General features: G+C 47.3%; 1 protein-coding gene across 5 annotated transcripts; it reads right to left on the bottom strand.

Annotated features, from left to right (window-relative positions):
• Window positions 1-1,906: 1,906 nt before the first annotated feature.
• ACTR5 (actin related protein 5) lies at window positions 1,907-24,931 on the bottom strand. Of its 5 annotated transcripts, XM_070801666.1 has the most exons (12): window positions 24,211-24,931; window positions 21,833-22,062; window positions 18,654-18,823; window positions 15,606-15,823; window positions 14,733-14,915; window positions 9,406-9,522; window positions 8,535-8,674; window positions 7,370-7,502; window positions 3,962-4,983; window positions 3,319-3,409; window positions 3,020-3,067; window positions 1,907-2,188 (listed from the first exon to the last, which is right to left on the bottom strand). In XM_070801666.1, the coding sequence occupies exons 1-9, from the start codon at window positions 24,607-24,609 to the stop codon at window positions 4,726-4,728; spliced, it is 1,848 nt and encodes a 615-aa protein (XP_070657767.1). In that variant the 5' UTR covers window positions 24,610-24,931; the 3' UTR covers window positions 1,907-2,188; window positions 3,020-3,067; window positions 3,319-3,409; window positions 3,962-4,725. The 5 variants fall into 5 exon arrangements, with proteins under 5 accessions (XP_070657767.1, XP_070657765.1, XP_070657766.1 ...); XM_070801664.1 differs by having other exon boundaries at window positions 3,319-4,983; XM_070801665.1 differs by lacking the exon at window positions 3,020-3,067.
• Window positions 24,932-26,153: the final 1,222 nt, after the last annotated feature.

The following is a 26,153-nucleotide window of genomic DNA, read 5'->3' as shown; positions in this document are numbered from 1 at the left end:
GTGGCTTCCAGCTCAGGATTCTCCCTTCCTCCTGAGCATACCCATTCTGGGGACCATCAGTCCCCTTCCCAGCATTTCAGGGAGCCCGGTCCTTGGGAGGTGTCCTAGGGAGCCCAGGTGTAACTGCCCAGCCTACAATTCTCCTTTGCTCTGCCAAGGGACTGGACTTAGCCCAGAACCTAGAAGTAGCAGACCCACCCTATTCCTGGATCTCATCGTCACACCTCACAAATACTGACTCTAAAGGACCAGGCACTATTTATCTGCCACTTTATGATTCTGTCAGTCTGTGCTTTATACATTTTGAGGCTATTTTATGAGGGGCATACAGGTTAGATTCAGGCTCATTGTAACTTTTTCTGAATTGTTTATTACTAAGTTTTTTTCCCTAATAATATTTTTGCCTAGCAGATAAGTGGTTTAGTGTTTGTTTGCTTCCTTCTGTCCTTTTAACATCTTTGTATCATGTTTTCAAAGCATCTTTTGCAAATAGCTTACAGCTATACGTTTTTTAAAACCAATCTTCTCTTGTTTTTCTACACTTCCTATCTACACTTCCATTAACACACTTGAATTCATTTATACCACTTTGTTTTGTACTTTTAAAAAAGGTGTTTATCTGGATGCATTGGGTCTTAGTTGCTGTGGATGGCATGGGCTTCTCTAGTACAGGCTTAAGCTGCCCCACAGGATTTGGGCTCTTAGTTCCCCAACCAGGGATCGAACTTCAGTCCCCTGCACTGGATGGCAGTGGCCCAGCAGGGAAGTCCTAATTTTATTCTTTTTATTAACTAGGCTACCTCTTCTTCCCCACACCACCCACCTCCACACTTTTCTTCTATTAGACTTGGCTTTCCCTAATGTCTCGATTTATATGCTCTGTTCATAAGCTCTCAGTTTCCCTTGCTGCATTAGTATTATCTATTAAGGGAGTTTATCCCAGGTTCCTTGCTCCTTGAGAACCCAGGCTACATCTCTACTTAGGCATTTTAAAGCATGTAGTCCCTACCCGTCCTGAGGGCTGATTTCTCTATCTGAACAACTAGGCTTGCCTCAGTGCCAACTCGGCTTACCAGTCTGGCTTTGATTTTCATGTTCGTTTCCGATTTCCAAGCTTTTCCATAATATCTATAATTCTAAGGTTAGCATGACAACTTTTTAAAAATTCTGCTTTATCCCACGTTTTGCATAACTTTGTAGGAGGTGCAAGGGGGTCTTTCTGGGTCAGCTTATACAGACAAGTTTCCTGAAATCCTTAGGTGATTTATTCATTAGCTCATTAATCCTACAGGATACAAAGGCTTCCCCGGTAGCTCAGCTGGTAAAGAATCCGCCTGCAATACAGGAGACCCTGGTTGGATTCCTGGGTCAGGAACATACCCTAGAGAAGGGATAGGCTACCCACTCTAGTATTCATGCCTGGAGAATCAATCTCCATGGACAGAGGAGCCTGGTGGGCTACAGTCCATGGGGTCACAATGAGTTAGACACGACTGAGTGACTAAGCACAGCACAGGATAAAAAGAATTACTCTCATTTCCTGGGCTTCCGTGGTGGCTCAGCTGGTAAAGAATCCACCTGCAATGTGGAAGACTTGGGTTCAACTGCTGGGTTGGGAAGAGCCCCTGGAGAAGGGCACGGCTACCCACTCCAGTATTCTGGCCTGGAGAATGCCATGGATTATACAGTCCATGGGGCCACAAAGAGTTGGACATGACTGAGTGATTTTCACTCATTTCCTAAATGAGGGGATAACTATCTGTCACACTGTTCTCCTTGTTTCATATTATTTCAAAAATTTTTCCTCCTTAAATCCCCGACGAACACGAAGGTAATGGTTTTTATTTTTAACCTACACTTTTAGTTAGAACAATGCTAGCTTCTGTAACAGACAGAAAAGCTCTCAGTGGCTTAAACAGTAAGTTTATTTCTTACACACTGAAGGATTTGCAGGGTCTCTGCTCCAACCAGTTGTTTAAGGACTCAGCTTCTTCCACTTCTGGTTCCACGCTCCTCCTGGGCCTTGGACAGCTCCCTGTTCAGCCAGATGACGGGGAAAGAGAGGTTCTCGTGGGAGGTTTATGGAAGCAGCCCTGGATGTTGTACATCTCTTCCGTCCGTGTCCCACTGGCCAGAAATCAAATGGCTACAGGTAGAACTGTGAGGGAGGCTGGGAAACGTGGTGCAGCTGTGTGCCCAGGAGGAAAGGAAAACGAATTTAGTAAACCGCCAGTCTCCCTGCCTATATTTTTTAATTCTCTGTTCTACCGTTTTCTAAATATCTGGAAATGATTTAATCACAAGGATCTGTAACGATAAATTTCATCTCATCCATTTAATTCCTTAGGTAGGCATAAAATAATCTTTGCGTATTGTATGAGTTCAGCATCTTCATTTCTTGGTCAGGTGTTCTCTGCCCATACTTAAAACATTTATTTTACTCTTAACTTCTATTTCCTTACCTTTTCACCTTCTTTGTTGCTTTGGTAAAACTGTTTATTGCCAAAGATGTCCATGGAAGGAAGAGGGGGCAAAAAGGGGGGACACCCCTATCAGGGAGAGAGGCCCTGATCACCCTGGGTGGCCACTCAACCTTTGGAGCTGCCCTGACTCAAACCCAGAGCCAGGCTGACCTTGGGCGGACTCTCCCGACCCCGGGCTCTCTTCCCGCGCCACAACGCAGACAGAAGCCCGAGGCTGGGCTACGGGAATCTATTTCTTCAAGGCTGCTCTCAGATCATTCAGCTGGAGTCATACCCACTTTATCTCCAGGAACAGTCCTGGTATGATCAGAGGAAAGACTTAAGATGTCTCAGTAGTGGGCTCCCTGGCTTAGGGGAAGAATAGACTCCTGATTTGTTCCTCCCAATGCAGCAGACAAGCTATCCTCAAAATGTCTTTGTTCACATATTTGGTCAGTCATCCAACCAGCTGGTCACTCATTAGAAACCCTGTGAGCCCTCGACACCCTCCAGGGCCAGCCCTGGGATGTGCATATTTCAAGCTGAATGAAACCCACCTCCTGCTCTTGCAAACACTTTCTGAGTTACAGTCTCTCAGAGGCCACCTGGGGGCAGAGAAAAAGCTCAAGGTATTGTGCTGAGCGCCCTGATGGTGGTCTGTGCGCCCTGATGGTGGTCTGTGCGAGGGGCTGAGAGGTGTGAGAAGAGGTCACGGCAAGCTCAGCATGAAGTTAAAGCAGGAGAGCGCAAGGCCCAGCCTCAGCACAGCCCCAACCCTCCTCAGTTCTGGGCTACAAGCACCCCGAACAGAGCTGGCTTCACACTTGTTCTTGGACTACGCTATGTCCCAGCTTACCTGCCCAGTCAGGGTCCTTCCTCAGCAAGGCTGGATGTCCAGGGCAATCTTTGCACTTCACCATTGCTCTTCAGGCCGTTTAAAATGCTGACTGTGGAGAAAGACCCCAGCAGCTCACCCAACCCCTCTTCCTGGAAACGCCATTATGAAAACCTCTCCAGGGAGGCCAGTCCTGCCTCCTTCACATCTGTCCTTCCTTGTCAGCTCACGCTCACCCTCTCATCCACCCTCAGGCCCAGCTGTGGACGGCCAGTGGCTCCCTGCAAGGCCGTGGGGCATCCTGAGTTGGCCTGAGTCTCCTGCCTCCTCCTCCACCACCGCTGCCCCTTCCTGGTCTTCAGTGTCAAAACCCTGGAGAGCTGGAGCTGCAGGTGACCAAGCCTGGTGAACTGTACGGGCGGACTGGTTCTGAGGAGGCCTCCTCAGAAGGGTGGCCCTGACGCTCCACAGGATTTAAACATATGGATTCTGGGGCAAGGAAACTCAGGGGCCTCCTGGGCTTAAATACTGGTTGTGTCTGAGAGTTAAAATTCTCCCCAAGCATCTCTGGAGAAGAGAGGGGTTATCCATCCACTTAAGAAGAAGCTGCAAAGGCCCAGGAAAGATGAGGTTGTGGCAATACTGAAAAGGCAACACAACAAACCTTTTCCAGTCTGTTTCTTTCTTCAGGAAGGCCTGCAAAGTTAAGCAGCCAGCAAGTTCACAGGGACAGAAACTTCTAAAACTGTACGAAGGCCTCATACAGTAGAAAAGTTTCCAGCAAAGGAAGTATGAACGATGCTTGGCCACTAGCCCCACACCTGCCCATTCAGAAGCCGGCACTGGGCAGGTCCTCAGGAAGCTGACTTTGGACAATCTCGTGTCCCTCTTTGGGCCCCTCTTCCTTATTTCTCAGCAGAAATAACAGGAGGAGGAAAATATTTCCAGTCCTGGAGAGTTCGTGAGTGATGGTTCCCTTAAGTGTCATCTTCTTAGGTGTAGAGGAAAGAGCGCCACCTGCTGGGCCTTCACACGGTTTTGGAATCAATTTAGAAAACTAGCTACGCGGACAATATAAAATTAAAAGGATTAAAAAAAAATAAAAACAAGAATGAAAAAGGCTTTAAAGTGTAGTAAGAAGGAAGCCTGTGTACACAGTCTACACAGCTCTGCCACCATCATGCTCATTCACTGCTGCAGAAGCGAAGCCTGTGGCTCACCCACGGCAGGTCCCCGAAAGTCCGCTCGTCCCTTCACTGCAGACGCCCCAAAGAGCACAGTTCCGAAGGGTAACTCCTAGTGGCCCTTAACTGTTCTCCCCTGGAGAAACCCATCTCGAAGCCAAATGTTCCCAGCAGACTCGGGCCGCACACAGCTGGCAGAGTCACTGTCCCGATGTGGCCCCAGGTCCCTGGAGGGGCCCCTCTGCTATGCCTGCTCGCTGGCCCCGCCTCCGCCGGCCCCCGAGCCCTTGCCGGATGCCTGGGCCTCTGCAGAGCGCGCAGCCTGCCTGGGCAGGTGGATGGGGACGTACACGTTGGAGGCACAGTGCTCCCTGAGGTAGCCTCCCCCCTTCTCCTCGTAGTCCTTCCTGGTGATCCAGACGTCCTCGTTGTCCAGGTGGTCCAAGGCCCAGTCGCGAGCTCCGTACCAGGCGTCCAGCACGGGATTTGAGGCCAGCTGAACCTGGAAGACGAGCAGAGCAGTCACCGGAAGGGCATCCCCCATTGGTTTCTAAGGACTGAATGTTTAGCAAGGCTGGCTACAGAGATGCACACACAGGAGGGCCCCCTTTGATTCCAAAATGCGGCAGGACTATCTCTGCACCCCTCTAAGGGAGCTGAGCTGAAGTGCCCCAGACATTCCAAGGAAGGACACGAACATGCAGAGTGCACCAGGACCAACCTCACCGAGTAAGAAGTCATCAGTTACTTTATCCACACCACCCTGGGCAGGGGGCAAGGGACCAGCTGCCCCACCTCCTGCCCCCGTCCTGTTGGCCACAGGTGTCAGGTGGAGACCTGGAAGACCTGGACCTGAGCCCCTCTGCCAGTGAGGGAAGCAGAGGCTGATGCAAGGCGGCTCTGGCCATGGTGGCAAATGAGCCTTGGAGGACGTGAGAGCACAGAGGCTGCCCTGGGCTCGGATTCCGCTGCTTATTCCAAGAGCAAGACTGCGATCAGCAGTCCCGGGAGTGCCCCAGTGAGGTTTAAGCTGATCACAGGGCAGACCGCTGTCCAACTCAGATCGGGCTCCTTTTTCCTGGAGTCACCCAGCTAACCCTCCCTTCTTCCCTCCATCTCCCATAGAAGTCCCAGGCTGGAATGGAGGTTTGGGAACTTTCTGAAATAAAGGGCAGGAGGAATCAGCACAGATGGAGGAGGAGAAGGCAAGGGACCTGCAAGAAAGGACCATCAACAAAATCAGGGTCACGAGAGCCCCGGCCGCTCCGGTATAGAAGTGTCAGTGAAGGAACGAGGGAGGCGCTCGCTCCACTCCTCACACCGGGCAAGTGCCCACTGTGAGGAATATCAAGCAGGATCATATGTGGAATCTCAGTGGGTCCTTCTAGTGACTCATGGAATCTAGTGTGTTCTCAGGGGCCCTCAACACAACAGTTGATGTCTGTCCATCACATGCAGGCCCTGGGCTGAGCACCTGGCTCACCCTGAACACTGAAAGCTGGTAACGGGTGCCAAGATGACCCCCTTCTCACTGCTGAGAAAACCGGGGTGTGGCAAAACTCAGTGATGGTGGTGCTGGAGTCAGAACCCAGGCCCAGAGACCAGCCCTTGAATGTATAACACATCACAGAGCACGGGGCAGGCCAAGCCAAGCCCCTCAGCAGGACACACAGGCTCCATACCCCATGCGCCCTGCCGGCCTCTCCAGCCCCGACCCTTCACAGCCACTCTCAGCTGCACACCCCTCAGCAAGATTTTGGCCCCCAAGCCTTTGCTCCTGCTCATCCTCTTGTCCTCAGTCTGGAACATTCTCTCCATCCCACCCCGCTCCACACACTCTACATGACAAACACCTCCTCTCCCTCAGAAGACTCACTTCCAAGAAGCTGTCCCTGAACTCCAAGACCCCTAGGGGCCCAGGACATCTCAGCATGCTGAGATGACTGGGCCACGAGGGGAACTCAAACCACTTCTCTTGGTGATCGGGAATCTGGTAAAGAAATTGTGGGGTACCCCCACCAGACAGTTGCTTTTAAAAGTATTTCTGATGAATAATGACATGGGAAAATGTTCCTGGCAGGTTAAGAAGTTCAAGTTACAAAAGCCATGTGTAGAAAATATGTGGAAGAAAGAAAAAACCTCCTCAGCCAGTCCCCTCTGCCTGTGGCCCGGGGCCTGGGTGAAGAGAAGGCCTTAATCTCAATGTACACTCTTTTTAAAGAAAATAATTTTGGGTAATAATGAATCCCACACGCCGCAGAGCAAGTGGGGCTATGCGGCACAAGTACGGAAGCCTGTGAGTCTAAAGCCCGTGCTCTGCAACAAGAGAAGCCACTCTGAGGAGAAGTCCGTGCACCGCAACTCGGAAGTAGCTCCCACTCGCCGTAACTAGAGAAAGCCCGTGCGCAGCAACGCAGGCCCAGTGCTGCCAAAAGCAAATACATAATTTTGGTGATAATTTTTAAAAAGTTAATTAATTTAGCTGCCCTGGATCTTAGTTCCAGCACGTGGGATCCTTGGTTGTGGCATGTGGGATCTAGCTCCCTGACCGGGGATCAAACTCGGGCCCCCTGAACTAGCAGCGTGGCGTCTTAGCCACCGGGCCAAGTCCCTCAAGGTACACTCTTGTGTACTCTCTGAATGTTTACTGCCTGCAGGTCTTCCTTTGTCAATGAAAACAAAACAAAGAAGTACATAAATTATGATTTCCATCTTGCTTTAAAAATCTGAAGAATAGAAGGAAAGCCATGAATGTGTTAACAGTGGCTGTTTCTGGATGATGGAATGACTATTTTTCTCACTTACACTGTACTACTTTTGCAACCTAGAAAACAAAAACAAACAATAAGGCTATTTTCGAAACAGCTGGTTCCATGGACAATCAGTACCTGAAAAGAAGACTGAAAGGGTCTCATCTCCAGCAGCTCCTTCTCGATTCTGACCTTCATCCCAGGATACATCATGTTCCCGCCAGTGAGAAAAACGTTCTGAACCAGCAGCTCTTGAACATCCTTTGGGTACCTGGGGATGAAACGATTCTGCTGCTATAGTCTCTCCTACTTGAATATTAGAAGAGAATGTGGATGTGGAAATGTGAGCTCTCAGTACAAATCAGAAAACATCCACACAAAAAGTTAAAAAACAAACAAAAAAAACACTTTCCATTTTTCATTTGCCTTTACAGAATGAATGTCAAACAGCTAGCTAAAACCTTATTGAATGGTCAATCCATTTCCTTAACATTATGCCTTTCTAATACATGTTTTTAAAAAATTGACTTTACTAAGGATTGCTTTAAATCCATTTAGATGAAGTCTGACAAATTTATAAACCCCAGCAACCAACACCAGAACCAAGATACAGAACATTTCCATCACCCCCCAAAGTCCTGCCTCTCCTTTAGAGGACCTCCCTCTCCACCTGTGCTTTTTATTACTAGTTTTATCTTACACGTTTGATCACTTTTCTACCCACTGCGAGACAAAACTCTAAGTTATTCAGACAAAGTAGCTGCAGTCACTTTTCTTCCTTGCTAGTTGTTAAGTTGCCGTTCTGTTTGAACCAACAGCAACTAGAGGACCACAAGACCGTGTTCCCTACTTGTTCCCCGTGAATCAGGAAAACTCACACTGCAGAATCATATCTGTATAAATGGCTGGGGAGAGGCATGCTGTTACAGAAATGCAAACTCTTAAAAAATAAAATGCAAGGTGGGAAAAACACTAAGTTCTGCTTGTTTTTAGGGTGATTTAGAACCAGCAGTCTGCAGTGATGTGAAGACTTTTAGAAAAGCCAGTGCACATATATTAACATATTGCCCAAATTTTTAAAAGACATTCTTAAAGCTCAAGTATATACACGTTGAGCATCTACCTACACACTGAGAAAAGAACAGACAGCCCTAACTCTGAGCCAGGCCTGGTGAGAGAAAAATAACACCTTCTGAGCACAGCAAGTCAATGAAAGAGATGCCCGGCCATCAGCTCCATTGTTCAACGCAAAATTCAAGGGAATGGTTCAAGAAAACAGAAGGAAAAGAAGGTCCAGGCTCACCTGTCCAGGATGTACTGGAGGGTCTCTGCTATGCCGGCCTGCTCCTCTCCGATGAGAGATGGCTGGAAGATAATTTCTGGAGCTCGAATTCTTTCTGTCCCAACAAACAGCTGATGGTACGCTGCCAAGTTAAACACGGGCTTTAAAAACCCAAGGTTTAGAAGATATTTTTAGGCCATAAGAACAAACATCCCAATTGCCAGCTTCCTCAAATTGCATTTCTCATTCCATCATAGCTTTGTTCGTGCCAGAATAACCTCTCCCCACACTCTCTTGATGTGATGATTCAATTTTTCTACCTTCTTTAACCTCTTGATTATAAACTGCTATACATCTCCACTATGAAATGATCCTTGAGATGTAGGAAAGAGACTTGGTGAAGAGCAGTAGCAGCAAGGCTGGCACTGGAAGACCAAGTCTCCGCCAGCAACTGGCCCAGCACCCAGTCCCTGCACGGCCAAGAAAGCCTTCTCCCGGGTGTCTCAGCCTCACGTCCGTCTATCTGGTTGCCACGGTGATGGCAGAAACATGAACCCAGATGAGGATGAAACATCATGACACTCACTTCAATTTAAATAAAAGCATTAAAAGCTACTCTTTGGGTCTCAAAGTCCCTGGTTACTGGGACTCTCCCAATGAGCAGACCTTTTCTCACAGTTCCACAGTTAGTGCTGGAACCCCAATCAATCACCACAGGGGAAAAAGTCCCTGACTCTGTAAGTTTTGAGTGCTGGTACTCGCCCTTCTAGAAAAATACAACTGAGATTTGCAGCTGGAGGGGGAAATATTCCTAAAGAAGCAGACTAGACCTGACTGGTCATTCACGCCAAGCTTCAAAGCATAAGCAAGGTCAAGGCTACAGGAGGCCAACCTGGACTGTGGCCACTGGCTTCTCCACTTCCGGCGTCTCCTCCGAAAACAGGGGCTCGAAATCGTTGATGTTTTCCACATCTTCCAGAGATGGCTCGAGCTGCTCCAGGTCAGGAGTCTGAGAAGAGAAGAAACATAAGACAGAACCTGTGACTCAGCGAGCCTTAGCTCTGTGAGCTCATGGTCACCAAAAAGAACTGGGATCTCACCCAGTGTCCTGAACGTATGTCCACACATAAAAACGATGAAAAGTTTCTAAACTATTAAAAAAAAAACCCAAACACACATGAACACAAGGTTAAAAGACTAAAAAGCCAGAGATGGGCTTTGTTCTTACCCCCTAACTTCCCCACTGAGACCAGTCTCATCAACTCCCACCTTCTTTGAAGCCTTTGGAGGGGGCAGCTCAAGTCTGCCACTCCAGAGAGGACTGTCCCAGACAGACTCCAGAGATGAGGGGCTCAGAATCCAGCTGGTCACCTCCCTAAGCTCGGTCCACGCTGCCTCTCACCCCAGCCGCAGTGACTGGAGAGAATCTGGACTCTAACTGCTCGGATCTGACTCTCAGCCGCGCTGCTTCTAGCTGTTGACCTTGGGCAGATTTCTTCCCTCGCCTCACTCTCAGTCTCCTTATTCATAAAACGGGAATGAAGACAGTGCTTGCGGAATGGTGAAAACTAATCAGGACGATCCTTGTGCGGCAGGGGTCTGGCACAGGCCCCTGTTCTGTCATCAGTCCCGTCGCTCCTGAACGGCGCCAGTTCTCTGGCTCCGACCTTGGAGGTGTGTCCTCCTCCATCCCTGCAGCCTCTGACAAGCTTCAGGTCACACTGGCTCCTCCTGAATGAAGCCATCCCCTTTTCATCCTGTCTTCCCACCTCCAGCCTCGCCTCTCCCTAAATCCATCATCCTAACTGCCACCAGTTATTTTCCTAAAATAAAATCTCGTCAGATTATGCCTTGCTCAGCACACTCTGAAGGCTCTGTCTGAAGGATACTATCCAGGCTGACAGATGAAGACTGTTTCAGGTGGCCTCAGCTTCCCTTCCGGCTTGGTCTCCCACATTCTCCATGCAGGATGGGCCCTGCTCCCTGCATGTATATTTCTTTCCATATAAAATGTCCTTCTCTCCTCATCGGATATCTACTGAAATCAAATAATCTTTCAGGGCCCAGCTCAAACATCCCAATCCTTTCTCATAACTCCATCTGAGGACTTCCCTGGTGGTCCAGTGGTTAAGCATCTGCCTTGCAACTCAGGGGATGTGGCTTCCATCCTTGGTCAGAGAACTAAGATCCCATTCGCTGCAGGGCAACAAAGCCCCTGCAACCACAACTAGAGATCCTGTATGCTAGCAACTAAAACCCAATACAGCCAAAGAAATAAATAAAATATTTTTAAAAACAAACAAAAAAACAAACCTCCATCTACATTCCCACAGACATCTATTAATAGCATCACATTTGATAAAGGTTATCACAGTCTGGGCTTCCCTGGTGGCTCAGACGGTAAAGAATCTGCCTACAATTTGGGAGACCTGGGTTTGATCCCTGGGTCGGGAAGATGCCCTAGAGGCAGGCATGGCACCCCACTCCAGTATTCCTGACGGGAGAACCCCCATGCACAGCATATTACAGTCCTGAGTATGTTTCCAGAGCCCTAGGTTCTGAGGTATTTGATCCCTGGGTCGGGAAGATGCCCTAGAGGCAGGCATGGCACCCCACTCCAGTATTCCTGACGGGAGAACCCCCATGCACAGCATATTACAGTCCTGAGTATGTTTCCAGAGCCCTAGGTTCTGAGGTATTTGATCCCTGGGTCGGGAAGATGCCCTAGAGGCAGGCATGGCACCCCACTCCAGTATTCCTGACGGGAGAACCCCATGCACAGCATATTACAGTCCTGAGTATGTTCTAGAGCCCTAGGTTCTGAGTACTGAGGAGGGAAAGGGTTGTCTCTTAGTCACCTCTGTGCCCTGGTCCCTGGCAAGCATGCCTAGCACTGAGCGGTAAGTCCCGGGATACGCCCTTAGATTTCTCTAGAATAAAGAGGACTGTAAAATGTCTGGATTTTAAAGGCTTTTTCAGTATAACTACTCACTTTCATATCTAATTATATTCAAAAGCAGTCACCTTAAAAACAAGATTTCTTAGCTTCACCAAAATTGTAAAACACACACACACACACACATTTTCCTTATCCTGATTCATGATTCATAGAGAAGAACAAAGCTGGTAATTTCAATGCAGCAACAGGCATCCCAGAGAGAACTGATTTCTCCACCAGTTGGCTGGCTTCTCTCCCTCTTAGGGTTTGCAGGGTCCCCAGGTGTACTGGGTGACAACTGGGAACATATACATGGACTGCTCTTTGGGAACCAAGCAGAACAACAGTTTTCCAAGGCCCGTCAGAGAAGATGCAGTGTGGTTCCCCATCAGAGAAGATGCAGTGTGGTTCCCCGTCAGAGAAGATGCAGAGTGGTTCCCCATCAGAGAAGATGCAGTGTGGTTCCCCATCAGAGAAGATGCAGTGTGGTTACCCAGAACAGCCTTGAGCAGCAGAAAAACAAACAGACCAGTTCAATCTTGATTCCTCAGGTAAGAGATCTTTCTATCTTTGGCCCACTGTGCTTTCCAACAAAGGAGGGTGCTAGTGAGCTGCACTCCCAACCATCTGCAGCGATGGAAAGTGAGCATCTTTTAAGTACTCCGTGAAGAATGCTAGCAGGACTTCCTTGGTGGTTCAGTGGTGAAGAATCCACCTCCCAATGCAGGGGACACAGTTTGACCCCTGGTCCCAAAGGACTCTACATGCCACGGGGCTGTGTGCCACAACCAGAGAGTCTGCGTGATGCAGTGAAGACCCTAAGTGCTGCAACTAAGACCCAGGGCCGCCAAATAAATAAATAAATAAACATTAAAAACAAGGATGCTAACAAAACCTACTCCTTTACAACATCCTCACTGAATACCTGCAGTGAGGGATGCAATGGATTGGTCTGTAAGAAAAAATGGATTTTTAGAATACACTGGAAGTTTAAAAATTCAGCTGTATGAATCCAATGCAACTTTCACCATTTAGATGGCATTTCAATATGAACTGTGGTCCACATATATTTGCTCTCTCCCTTCTAAAGGAACTGTACAGTTGGAAAATACAATAAATCTTTTTTGAAAGGTAGAACTGGTTGGCCAGTGTTGTGGCCAAACTTAGCCCATGAATGTTACTGTATTTGATCTAATTTTTAACAATCTCTCTGACTGACCGTTAAGGCTTTGGGACAGACTGATTCATCAGATCTGTTGTACTATGTAGGGAAACCTTTTAAAGTCCAACAATTCAAAATCTCCCCAAGCCCAGAGAGATTTGAATATGTACCCTCAGGTTACAGGACCAAGTAGGGACTTAGTAAGTACCTGCTGAATGAATGAACAGAGTGACTGAATCAGGGCATATAACAGACACAGGAAAATGAACAAAGAAAAGGAAAAGCCAGCTCCCCAACTGCTTGGGAATCACATCTTCACAGTTATTTGATCTCTTTCCTTTTTAAATCTGAAATCCTCCATGTGCATGTAGCTTAGTGGTTCACCTCTGATATAAAGATGCTGACACCCTGTGGACACGTTGATAAGCATGATAAAACTAAGTTCAGATAAACAAACAACAAAGGCAATGTGAACAGATTCGATGGTTGGATGGCACCATCAACTCAACGGACACGAGTGTGAGCAAACGCCGGGAGAGAGTAAAGGACAGGGAGTGCTGCCGTCCATGGGGCTGCAAAGGGTGGGTCACAACTGAGCAACTGAACAACAACAGTGTGGATCCAGATCCCAGTAACCAACTCAAATCTGAAACACACATCTGGAGAGTGGGAGGAGCAAGCCAGAAAAGGCACGCTGGTCCTCCTAAAGCCAATCCAGGATGCTGAGCAAGACAAAGATGGAGGTCAAGGCCCCTTCAACCCCGGACCTCAGGGGTCCAGTATGCTGTGTCTAGGAAGTCTGACTCAGGACCTGCTCTGTCAAGCATGCATGCTCACGGCCAGTCACCGTCCTCATGTGATCTACAGCCTGTCAGAGAGGTGGGTGGAGAGGCTGAGAGCGGAAACCGTGAGAGCCGGCCTCCAGCGGAGACAGTCCCTGCAAAAGCAGGCTGCCTGCTGAGCCAAGGACAGCTCTGAGGCCCCCGATGAGCAGCGCACTACACACACCCAGCGGCAAACCGCAATTTTCCACCGGACTGTTTCTTTCGAAAAGTAAAGGCTTTAGAATTTAAAGTAGACTTAAAAACAAAGGTCAATAGCTGAACTGGCTAACCCTGCTCTGGTAGTGTCACAGGCAGTGAACAAGTACCTTTATTTTAGAACTCTAGAGATGACAGATCCAGCAACAATGCATCCACCTACTATCACTTTTTTCCAGATCTAGAGAAGGAGAGCCAACCAGAGACCTGGGACCGAGGTGTGACCTGCAGGCAGCCCCTTCCACACAAGGCCCAGTGCTAGGGTTTGATTTACCCAGGGCCCTGTCTCAGCTCCACCCACCCGCCCACCCTTTCAGCCACATGAATACTTATTCACAGTCCACAGGCAGGGAAACAAAAAGGAGAGACTGAGAAGATTAAAGAATTAGTTTTAGTAACTAACAAAAGGCTGGTTTTAAATCAACCAGCAAATATCTTTTCAAGGTTTTTAAAATAACATTTCTTAAAAGTTAACATGTGCATGATAGGAAACCGAAAAACACAAGAAGCAAAAAACAGTGTCATTCACAATCACAAGCCATTTACCCTCTGATGTGTCCTTCTGGGTCTCATTTGTATATTTCCTACTGAGCATGTCTATTAGCGCCTATAAAAAAACTCCCAGACTATGTGTGAAGTGTGATCCCTGTCCTTAGGGAACACGAGATGGAAAGGTGGCGAATCAAAGAGTAGTCACAATATATTTAATACGAGATCAGAAGAAAGTTGAGGCATTTATGATGATCCAAGAACCATCAGTGGGGCAGGCTCACGCTCAAGATGGGCCACTCAATCAGCCTGTGTTATGTTCTTCCTTTTCTACTTGCACACTTTCCCCTCCCAGGGGGCCAGGGCGCTACCAGGTAAAACCCCTCGGGTCAGCACTCCAGTTGGTATAAGGTCAGTCCCATCCCTGCCCCCATCCGTGCCCCCAGAGACATCAAACACCACTCTGTTCTGCTTGCTGCTCAAGTCTGGTCACAACCCCTTTGTCATCAGCCTTTCCTGGACACTCCTCTGTCCTCAGAAAGGGCAATCCTACACAACCCCTCGAGACCTCCCTTCTGAGGCCCCAGTACCTCTGGCTTGCTGTCCACCACGTCCACCTCGAGACTGACTTCTGCTTGAAGGATCTTCTGCTTCGCCTGCTCCACTGCAGCACTGAGCTTCTGGATGTAGGACTGCAGCTCCTCCGGGGAGTCCATGTTCAGCTCTATCAGGGCCTTGTGAAACTGATCCATCTGGCCGTCCTCCAGGAGCTCCTGCAAGCAGAGCAGTCATAATCTGCCCTCAGAAATGCAAATCTGGGTGACCACGCCCAGGATGGAGAGAAGGAGCTCAGAAGCTGGATGGACAGGAAGAACGGCGGGAGAGGGCTCCCTGCGCCTGCCCCTCCACACAGCCTGCCCCCTGAAGCTTCACACCACAGCCCTCCTCTCTAACTATCTCTGGGCTCCCAGACATCACCATCTCAGTACCACCTGAGCAGGCAACACTCATCTATGTGGACAGATGTAAGACTGTGAGCTTCTGGGCGGGCCAAAGGCAGGAGAGGGGCTAACAGGAGACGGAGGGAGCCTCCTGGGCTGCTGGGTGCTCTATTTCTTGATCTGGATGTGGCTACGCGGTGCATTTCAGTGGTGAAAGCTCACTGAGCTGGACCCTTAAGATTTGTGTGCTCTGCATCACGTGTGCCACACTTAAGCCAAGAAGTTAAAAATCAAACAAAGGGGACTATAAGGATAAAATACATCAACAAAGCCAAGTCCGAAGCTCTTGCAGCAATTCCTGCTGCTACAATGTCCTCCACACACGTCATCTCTACATGGATGATCCCGCTAGACTCCTCCTGGACTTCAGGGTGGGGGGGACTGAGATGGCTGATGCGTTGCACAGCTGGGGCAGAAGCTACAGGAAGAACACTCGGGGACCCACCCAGGGGTCCGCATCACCTGCACATAGAGCAGTCGGTCCAGCCGCTCCTGATCCAACTGCAGCTTCTCCTCCCGCCGCCGGGCGTTGAGCTCCTGCAGGCGCCGCAGCTGCTGCTGCCGCCGCTCCTGCTTCTCCTCGGAGGTCAGGGTGCTGCCCAGAAGCTTGCTGGAAAACGGGAGCTGCATCTTGTGGACGTTGTTCTCATAGTAATCAGGGCACCGCCATTTCTGCAGCTCTTCAAAGGAAGCGTTTCGGAGTTAGGAGATGGGAACACCATTAGCCCTGAGATTAGAAAGGTGGGACCAGGGTCCCAGGTGCAGGGGAAGAGGGAGGAAGCATGGTCCCCCCGTTTCTGAACCCACCAGAAGGACAAAATGCAGCAGGAAGACTGGACACGATGCCAACACACCTGCTCTGAGAAAATTGGTAAATAAAGCTTTTCAGACGGAAAGGATCTCACCTGGAGCACCAGAAATGAAGGAAACACAACTGAAACGGTGAATGGACTCTATTAACCTCCTCCGGAATCCTTTACAATATGTTTGACAACTGAAAGTAAAAACTGTGACAATGTCTGATGGGCTTCCCACGTATGTAGACGTGACACAGAAAACAAGTCCGACACAAAGGAGGGAGGACACAGGGGCCTCTGGAGCGCTAACATCTCCAGGGTCCACTTGAAGTGGCAAAAAGGAGACCCTAAGACTGTGAGAAGCCAGTTAACTGTCATCTCTTGAGCAACCACTAAAACAAAAAACCTACACAAGAGAGATACGGTGAAGAACACAGCAGACAAATTAAAATGGAACGCCAAAAAAACCGGGGGGCCTAAACCCAGACACAAGAGGGACTGAATTCACTGTAAGTGGTTTTATCAGCTAAAAGACAGAGACTGAAAGAAGGGATTTTTAAGGAAAGGACCTGTTAGAAAACTTGCTTTGAATATAATGTTTTACGTAGATTAAAAGGCCAGGAAAAAAACCACCACACAAGCACCAATCAAAAGAAAGCTCAAGTGCCTGTACTCATGTCCAAGTAGACTTCAAAGCAAAGAAAACTGAAAGGGATAAAAAGGAACGTTACATAATGGTACAAGATCAATTTGCCAAGAAGATGTAAGAATCCTAAATGTGTACCTAACAAGAGCGCTTCAGATACTTGAAAGCAAAAACGGACAGAACTGAAAGGAGAAATAGGAAAACTCACAATTCTCCCTGGAGATTTCAACACTCTTAATAATCAGTACAGCTTGATGGACGATGAAGCTGGGTTGACAAGAACTGAACAAAACCAACAACCAGCGGAACCCCCATGACATCACAGACTACTTCATCCAACAACAGCAGGACTACCTTCTTTGCAATTGTACACGGAACATTCGCCAAAACCAACCAGGCCTGGGTCCTAAACCAAACCTTCACAAATCTGATACCAGGGAAAAGAAGTTCTTTGACTATGACAGAATTAAAGTAGATATAAAGCACAGAAAAATAACTAGAAAGTCTCCAACACTTGCCTATATTCTAAATAATCAATGGTTGCAAATAAAAAAGGCTTAAGGGAAACTTAAAAATATCTGAACTCAATAAAAATTAAAATACACCATATCAAAATCTATGGAATGTAGATAAAGGACTGCTGAGAGGGAAATTCAAGCTTTAAATGCCTATATTAGAAAGAAGTTATGATAAAAATCTAAGCTTCTACCTCAAGAAACTAGGAAAAAAGGGCAAAGTAAACCTAAAGCAACTAGAAAGGAAGAAATAATAAAAAGAAGACATCAATAAAATTGATGAAACTTACACCTACACCTATTAAAGAAAATGAATTCCTTCAGAAAAATAAATCCCCCAGGCTCAAACAGTTCTGCTGTAGAATTCTAACAAACATTAAAAAAAAAAAAAAAAATCAACTATTTACTCAATCTTTTCCAGAAAGCAAAAGAAAACACTTTTCAGCTCATTTAATAAGACCAGCATTGCCATGATCCCAAAACAAGACAAGGACAGTAGAAGAAAACTGCAGATCAATATCCCTTATGAATACTGACACAAATACTTCATAAAATTTACCAAATTAAATCCAGCAAGATATAAAAAATAACACAAAGAAACAAGTAGGGTTCAAGGCTAGTTCAATATCTGAAAAGCAATCCTTATACTCTCTTAAATGAATAGTCCAAAGCACAAACACCACAGGATCATATGAGATGCAGAAAAAGCATTTCACAAAATTCAAAAATCCAATCATGATAAAAATGATCAGCAAAACGTGGAACAGAGAGGAAATTCTTCGATTTGATAAAGAGTAAAAACTCACTGTATTTCATAAAAATTCACTGCATTTCTATACAATAGCAATGAGCAACTGGAAACTGAAATTTAAAATAAGGAGAGAAATAATTTAGGCATAAATCTAATAAAACATGTACAGGATCTATATGCTGAGAACTATAAAATGCTGATGAAGGAAATGAACAAAGACCTAAATAAATGGAAAGACACATTATGTTCATGGATTAGAAGCCTCAACATAGTAAAAAATGTCACTTCTCCCCAGTCTGGATCTAGCATTACATTTGGATTTATATTTAGAAGGTTGCTGTTTTTTATACAAACTGATCTACACATTTAACGTTCTTTCAATCACATCCCAACAGAACTTTTGGTAGATACGGACAAACTGACCCTATCATTTAAATGGACAGGCAAGGGAACTAGAATAACCACAAGAATTGTGAAAAAGAACGAACATATGAGACTTATCACCCAACTGAAAAGTTTTTGAAGAAAATAAATACCAAAAAATGGAAGAGGACACTACGAAGTATTAAGTGTAAAAAAGTGGGCAAAGAGGGAACTCCCTGGGAGTCCTGTGGTTAGGACTCTGCGCTGTCACTGCAGGGGGCATGGGTTCCATCCCGGCTGGGGGAAGATCCTGCACGCCACACCTCGTGGCCAAAAAAAAGCCTGTCAAGAGTGAGCAAGACACTCATCCTGGGAACAATTTAAGAAACACCCCCAAAGACAACACTCAGAAGCTGCAGGCAGACGTCCTCTTCGTACCTTCCACGTAATCCTCAGCAATGTAGCTGTGCTCGTGTAGGATCTCCTCCATGCGGCTGAGAGTGATGGCAGCCAGGTGCCCAGGATACTTCAGCTGCAGGAGACGCTGGAGGTAGCCAGCTGCCTGGCTTCCTCCCAGGTTGATGCGCTTGCAGTTTCTAGCATCTAACCTACAACCGAGAAGTGGAAATAGCACTGAAACTTTGGCAATGTGGAGGAAAAAATATGGAGCAGGTGGACAAGGGGGGATGATAATTTAATAATGAGGAAGAAACTGACTGGTAGGGGAAAACGAAACAGTTGGAAGGGACTTTAAGTTGCCTTGGTGCAACCTCTGACCCAATGCAGGCATTCCTAGACCACATCCTGACAGACACATGGACATTTAACTTCTGGTGTGGTGTTGGACAAGACTCTTGAGAGTCCCTTGGACTGCAAGGAGATCCAACCAGTCCATTCTAAAGATCAGTCCTGGGTGTTCTTTGGAAGGACTGATGCTAAAGCTGAAACTCCAGTATTTTGGTCACCTCATGCAAAGAGTTGACTCACTGGAAAAGACTCTGATGCTGGGAGGGATTGGGGGCAGGAGGAGAAGGGGATGACTGACTCGATGGACGTGAGTTTGAGTGAACTCCGGGAGTTGGTAATGGACAGGGAGGCCTGGGGTGCTGCGATTCATGGGGTCGCAAAGAGTCAGACATGACTGAACGACTGAACTGAACAGTCTCAGAAGGAAACCAGGTTCAAAGCAAAGAACATGCTCTCTAAAGTCAGACCCTCATGTTACTTGTCATGTATTTCTCAAACTGTGGTTCCAAGGCCACACATCCTGGAATTAACTGGGGACAACGTTTAAGGTGACAATCCCCAGGACCTGTCTGCTCCGGGGAGGGCCTAGGGATATGCACTTTTTCTTTTTTGGCAGTGCCACATGGCATGTGGGATCTTAGTTCCTCAACCAGGGATCAAACCTAAACCCTCTGCAGTGGAAGCTTAGAGTCTTAACCACTGACAGCCAGTGAAGTTCTGGGGATATGCATTTTAACAAGCTCCAGTGTACCCCTCCCTTAGACACGCCACTTCTACTTATGCAAACACATTAAGTAACCACATACACACTGGCTTACTGGAATCTCCTTAGAGTACCAGGTTCCTCTCACATGAAGTGAAGGGGAGGAGAACCAGAATAACTTTCTAAATTCTCAGTGTGAGAAAAGGAGAGGAGCTGGGCTCTAGGAACTTGATGTGCACTGAAATGATGCTGCTATATCACACCTCACCAGCAGGTGCCAGCACAGAACAGGACATGCTCCAATCTGATCCTAGCTTCCAGGTCAAATCATTTTCTCTCAATATAAAATAACAATATTATTTTTAATTTCTGCATATTCTGGTTACATAAGATAGAAAATTCTGTAAAGCAGGAGTGTTTTGGAATGCATAACTATTAGTTTTTTCTTCATAAATGTTTGTACAAACTTCAAGAGAAATTCCCACAACAGGGCTCAATAAATTCATCACCCTTTATTTTCACTTAAATATTCAGATTGTTTTACAAAGTGCCATCTCCTACATTATCTCATTTCATTCTCAGGGTAACCCTGAGAAATCAGTTTTTCCCAAGTCTATTGTTAGGAAACCAAGTGAAGAAGTTAAGTACCTCATCCTTAGCAGGGCTGCAAACCCAGGCTTTCAACTTCTCTCCTTATTTACACACTCACTCTATACAAAGAGAAACCTTCTCAGGAGAGCATGATGCTGGCCTAGTCTCTCTAATTTTTAATTGAAGCACAACTGATTTACAATATTTCAGGTATACAGCAAAGTGATTCAGTTATATATAACATATGTATACTTTTTCAGATTTTTTTCCATTGTGCTTCCACTGGGCTTCCCTGGTGGCTCAGATGCAAAGAATCTGCCTGAAATGTGGGAGACCTGGGTTCGATCCCTGGGCTGGGATGATCCCTTGGAGGAGGGCATGGCAACCCACTCCAGTATTCTTGGCTAGAGAATCCCCCATGGACAGAGGAGCCTGGTGGGCTACAGTCCATGGGGACACAGTCAGACATGACTGAGTGACTAAGCACAGCACGTATATATACTTTTTCAGATTCTTTTCCATTGTAGGCTATTATAAGATACTGAATATAATTTCGTGTCCTACACAATAGGTCCCTGTAGTTTATCTGTTTTATGTATATTGGTGTGTCTCTGATAATCCCCAATTCCATATTTATCCTTCCCTTCCTGGCCTAGTCTCTTTGAAGTGAAAGTGAAAGTTGCTCAGTTTGGTCCAACTCTTTGCAACCCCATGGCGTATACCCAGGCCAGAATACTGGAGTAGGTAGCCTTTCCCTTCCCCAGGAGATCTTCCCAACCCAGGGATTGAACCCAGGTCTCCCACATGCCAGGCGGATTCTTACCAGCTGAGCCACAAGGGAAGCCCAAGAATGCTGGAGTGGGTAGCCTATCCCTTCTCCAGGAGATCTTCCCAACCCAGCAAAGGAACCAGGGTCTCCTGCATTGCAGAAGAATTCTTTACCAACTGAACTATCAGGGAAACCCCCTGGCCCAGTCTCTTCATCAGACAATAAAAGCCCAACTATAAAATAAGAACACATTTTAAACATGACAGAAACTACCCTCAACTTTTATACAACTTGGAAAAACAATCTACTACATATCTATTATGTACCATACTTGAAAAGAAAGGTCTAAATAATTGTCATTAAAGAGCTTTAAATAAAAAAGCAAAATAGCACTTAATAAAAAAAAGTGACTCCAGAACACAACAGTATAAATTAAATTTATTTAAATAATTTACTCAGAACATTTTTATTGAGTGCCTACTACCTACAGATACTTGTGTTAAGCTATTTCACTCTAAGAATAGTGAGTTTCACTATTAGTGAGTTTCACTTTCAGAATCATACAATTACAGAATTACAGATTTGGACCTCAGAGACCATCAACCCCAACTCAAGCCAGGAGGTCACAAGGACAGATGGTGAAGTGACATATCTATACTCACACAGTGAGGGAGGTCAGAGTTAAGCCCAGAGGTCAGTTCATGGTCCTGTACTTGCTCTTTCCACTCCACCTTTACAGTAGGTGCCCAATAAAAGTTTCCTGAATGCTTCTCAAAACAGCACTCAAATGCCATAAGTACAACTCACCTCCCTTCTAAGATGGGTAAAATATGTGTACACTGATATCCAGATGAAATGATGAGCCCGCTGGAAATCATGTTCTTTGGGTTATTGTGGTAGAAGCTGAAGAGGCTGTCTATCCCGTAGGCAACCTTAGGAATCCCGTAGCACTCAAATAGAAGCTCAGACATCATCTGTCGTGAATACAGTGGGGTGCACACGGCTTCTGTCAAAACTATGGGATGATCAACACAGCCCTACTTTGAAAGAAAAGAGCAAATTGTTAGGTGCTAAGAGGATACACTTTTCAAAGCATAAAAAGAAACAAAAATCCTTATTGCAAGGGCTGAATTGGCTTTTGGTCTCCAATCAAAACACCTGATCAGAAGCAATTGAGAAACACCCCTCTTCCCTGGAAGTTTCTTTGGAAAACATGAAGTAGGGTCAGTCGTGTCGGACTCTTTGCGACACCACGGACTGAAGCCCAATAGGCTCCTCTGTCCATGGGATTTTCCAGGCAAGAATACTGGAGTGGGTTGCCATTTCCTTCTCCAGGGAATCTTCCCAGGGAGCGAACCCGGGTCTCCTGCATTGCAGGCAGATTCTTTACCATCTGAGCCACCAATGCTCATAGTAACTTAAGTCAGTTCAGTTCAGTCCAGTTACTCAGTCGTGTCCAACTCTTTGCAACCACATGGACTGCAGCATGCCAGGCTTTCCTGTCCATCACCAACTCCCAGAGCTTGCTCAAACTCATGTCCATTGAGTCAGTGATGCTATCCAATCATCTCCTCATCTGTTGTCCCCTTCTCCTCCTGCCTTCAATTTTTTCCAGCATCAGGGTCTTTTCCATGAGTGAGTTCTTCGCATCAGGTGGCCAAAGTATTGGAGTTTCAGCTTCAACATCAGTCCTTCCAATGAATATTCAGGACTGATTTCCTTTAAGATTGACTGGTTTGATCTCCTTGCAGTCCAAAGGACTCTCGAGAGTCTTCCCCAACACCACAGTTCAAAAGTATCAATTCTTCAGTGCTTTCTTTATAGTCCAACTCTCACATCCAAACATGACTGATGGAAAACCATAGCTTTGACTAGACGGACCTTTGTCGGCAAAGTAATGTCTTTGCTTTTTCATATGCTGTCTAGGCTGGTCATAGCTTTTCTTCCAAGGAGCAAGCATCTTTTACTTTCATGGCTGCATTGTCAACTGAAGTCAAGCCCCATCCAAATTGTGAGCCAATCATCTGGCTCTACAAAACAGCTCCAGAATCCAACTGCTTCTTATCACATCCGCCATTCCTTCCTCAACTAAGTTACCATCATCCCTCACCTCAGAACTGCAACAGCCTCCTAACTGATTTCCCTATTTCTACCCTATGACTCAGGCCAGTTCATTTTCCATATAGCAGCTACAGTGATCCGTCTGAAACAAAAGTCACATCCCTCTCTCGTTCAACACCCTGCAATGACTCACTATTCCACTCATAATAAAAGCCTACAAAGTGTGTGACCTCTCTGGCTTCTACTTATTGAAGTGAAGTTGCTCAGTCGTGTCCAACTCTTTGCAACCCCATGGACTGTAGCACACCAGGCTCCTCCATCCATGGAATTTTCCAGGCAAGAGTACTGGAGTGGGTTGCCACTGCCTTCTCCAGGGGATCTTCCTGACCTAGGGATCGAACCCAGGTCTCCCTCATTGCAGGCAGATGCTTTACTGTCTGAGCCACCAGGGAAGACCTTATAAGTAAGACCTTCCACTTACTACCCTCCCCTCACTCTGACTGTCCTCAATTAGGATTAGGGCAAACTCTTGCCTCAGGGCCTTTTCACTGGCTGTTCTGTCTCTCCGGATTATTATTCATTCCGATATTCACAAGGCTTGCTCCCTCAATCGTCTGCTTTAGTCCTTGCTCAATACACCACCGTAACCCTGAGTCCTCTCCCTACCCATCTTACTGAAAAGCTGTAACCCTCTCCTCTCCTCCGTCTATCATGCCGTAGAATCTACTGCTTAATTCTACTGTTTATTATCTTCCTTTGCATACTAGAACGTCTTTCCATACTAGCTCCATAAGCACAGGAGATTTCGTGTTATGTTCCCGGACATATTTCAAACACCCAGAAAAGTCCCCATTGAGAGTGGGTGCTCAACACATATCTGTTAATAAATAAATGCACTAACAAACAAACCCAAACAGATGCTCCAAGAGAAAAGGGCGTTATTTTGTTCACTGCCATATCCCAACCGCCTAGCACAGGACTTGCCTACGTTAGGCGTTTAATATTTGATAGACTGACCGAAAGACTAAATGACAACTGGAGCGACTATCATCTCTCGGAGAGCGGAGTGACACGGGACACGACCACACCCCTCTCCTCAATCCTAACCCCACCTCGCCTGTCACCTGTGAGGAGACACCCAGATGCTGGAAGCTGTAGTCAAGCAGCAACTCTTGAAGCTCCAGGTTCACCGGCACGTTGCGGTCGAAGGGCGATCGCAGCATCCAGCGCAGCGGCTCCAGGCTGCCCAGCGCGTTCCCCACCTGCGGGCCCGCCCCGCCCCGAGCCCCACCCCGCCCGCGGGCGCACACAGCGCGGAACTGCAGCCGGGGCTCGGGGCCCGGGTCCGGTCCGGGGCACGCCCAGCCTGCGCGGGCCTGGAACGACCCATTGTCCAGCACCAGTGGCACCGGGAGTGACCCGTGTGCCACCGGGCCGGCCTCCAGCACCGGATCTGGCGCGGCGCGAGCATCGCGGAACAGAAACACGTTCGTACCCAGGCCTGCAGCAGTGGCCGCCGCCATGTTGGAGCGCTGCTGGCTCCGCCCCTCGCCGCGGCGTCAACCACGGCGCGAGACTCCGCCCCCGACGCAGCGTGCGCTCCGCCTTCGCAAAGAACCGCGGCTGCCTCGAAGTCTCCGGTGTTCTTGCCCTTTAATCCCAACCGAGTTCTCACCAAACTCGCCGTCAGTAGCCCAGGCTTCCTTCGGGGATCGCTAGGCCACGCCCACCCTTTAACCTTGCTCCCAGCTTTCGACCTGTTACTACCCTTCGCGCTAGCCGGGACTCGGGCCAGTAAACCCCGCCCCGAATGCGTAAAGCCATCGGTCCCAGTCCGTTCCTTGCCTCCCGAACTAAGCTGAGCTCCGCGGGGCTCCGCCTTTCCGCCTAGCCACGCCCCATTTGCCTTCTGTCACCTTCTTTCACCTTTGACTCCTCCCCACGTCCACGTGATAACTTTGCCTTCGGTCAAGGAAAGAAACTCGGGGTTAGCTGACTGCTCGACTTCTTGACCAAGGAGTTCGCTACTCAGGCGTGTTCATTTTGTTCATTCATCAGGTCGTTCATTTATGATTTGTGCACTTCTCTGCAGGTATGTTAGAAGGAAACATGGTGACTCAGACGGTAGAGAATCTGCCTGCAATGCAGGAGACCAAGGTTTGATCCCTGGGTCGGGAAGATCCCCTGGGGAAGGAATTGGCAACCCACTCCAGTATTCTTGTCTGGAGAATCTCACGGACAGAGCAGCCTGGCGGGCCACAGTCCACGAGAGCCATACACAAATGAGCGACTCTTTCTCTCTCCTTTTTTTTTTTTTTTTTTTTGCACATGTATTTTATAATACAATATAAAGTTTCCCAGGTGGCGCTAGTGGTAAAGAACCCACCTGCCAGTGCAGGAGACCTAAGAGGGTTTGGATCCCTGGTTTGGGAAGATCTCGGTGAAGGAGGACATGGCAACCCACTCCAGTATTTTTGCCTGAAAAATCCCATGGACAGAGGAGCCTGGCGGGATACAGTCCATTGGGTCGCAAAGAGTCTGACACCACTGAAGTGATTTAGCACATAAAGTTTTAAAATAGATTTATTAACTCCCACAAGTCTATGGGACTTTTACCTTCTCACAGATCTCAAACACTGCAAAAAAAGACTGCTAAATGTTAATGTTAATGTATATATTCTCTTTTTTTCTTTTGTGGTATAATTCCCCTACATGGTCCTCTAGCTTGTTGTGATCTTGTGACTCAGTTTTGGCCTTTTGGCCAATGGGGGGGAAGGGCAGGGAGGAATGGAGGTGATGTCATCTGCCCCCTCCTCAGTTTTAGCTGTAAAAGGACTTGGGCTCCCTCTCCCCTGCCCCATTTCTCCCTTTCCACCAGGCAAGATAACAAGAATTAGAGCGCCTGCTTTGACTGTACCCTCCCAGCTCTGGAGCACTTAATTTTGAGAGATAAAAGCAAGTAAATTATAAAAGGTTCAGTTCAGTCGCTCAGTTGTGTCCGACTCTTTGCGGCCCCATGGGCTGCAGCACACCAGGCTTCCCTGTCCATCACCAACTCCTGGAGCTT

This window comes from Bos indicus, chromosome 13 (genome assembly GCF_029378745.1).
Source record: "Bos indicus isolate NIAB-ARS_2022 breed Sahiwal x Tharparkar chromosome 13, NIAB-ARS_B.indTharparkar_mat_pri_1.0, whole genome shotgun sequence".
Lineage (NCBI taxonomy): Eukaryota > Metazoa > Chordata > Mammalia > Artiodactyla > Bovidae > Bos > Bos indicus.
The sequence above is the reverse complement of the archived record's forward strand: the minus strand, read 5'-3'. Positions and strand labels throughout refer to the sequence as shown.

Coding starts and splice junctions, on each gene's coding strand:
- ACTR5 (XM_070801664.1), bottom strand. CDS start 24,609: ATGGCGGCGGCCACTGCTGCAGGCCTGGGTACGAACGTGTTTCTGTTC. Junction 22,063..24,210: donor ATCTGGGTGTCTCCTCACAG/GTGACAGGCGAG, acceptor CTTTCAAAGTAG/GGCTGTGTTGATCATCCCAT. Junction 7,503..8,534: donor CTCCAGTACATCCTGGACAG/GTGAGCCTGGAC, acceptor TTTCATCCCCAG/GTACCCAAAGGATGTTCAAG.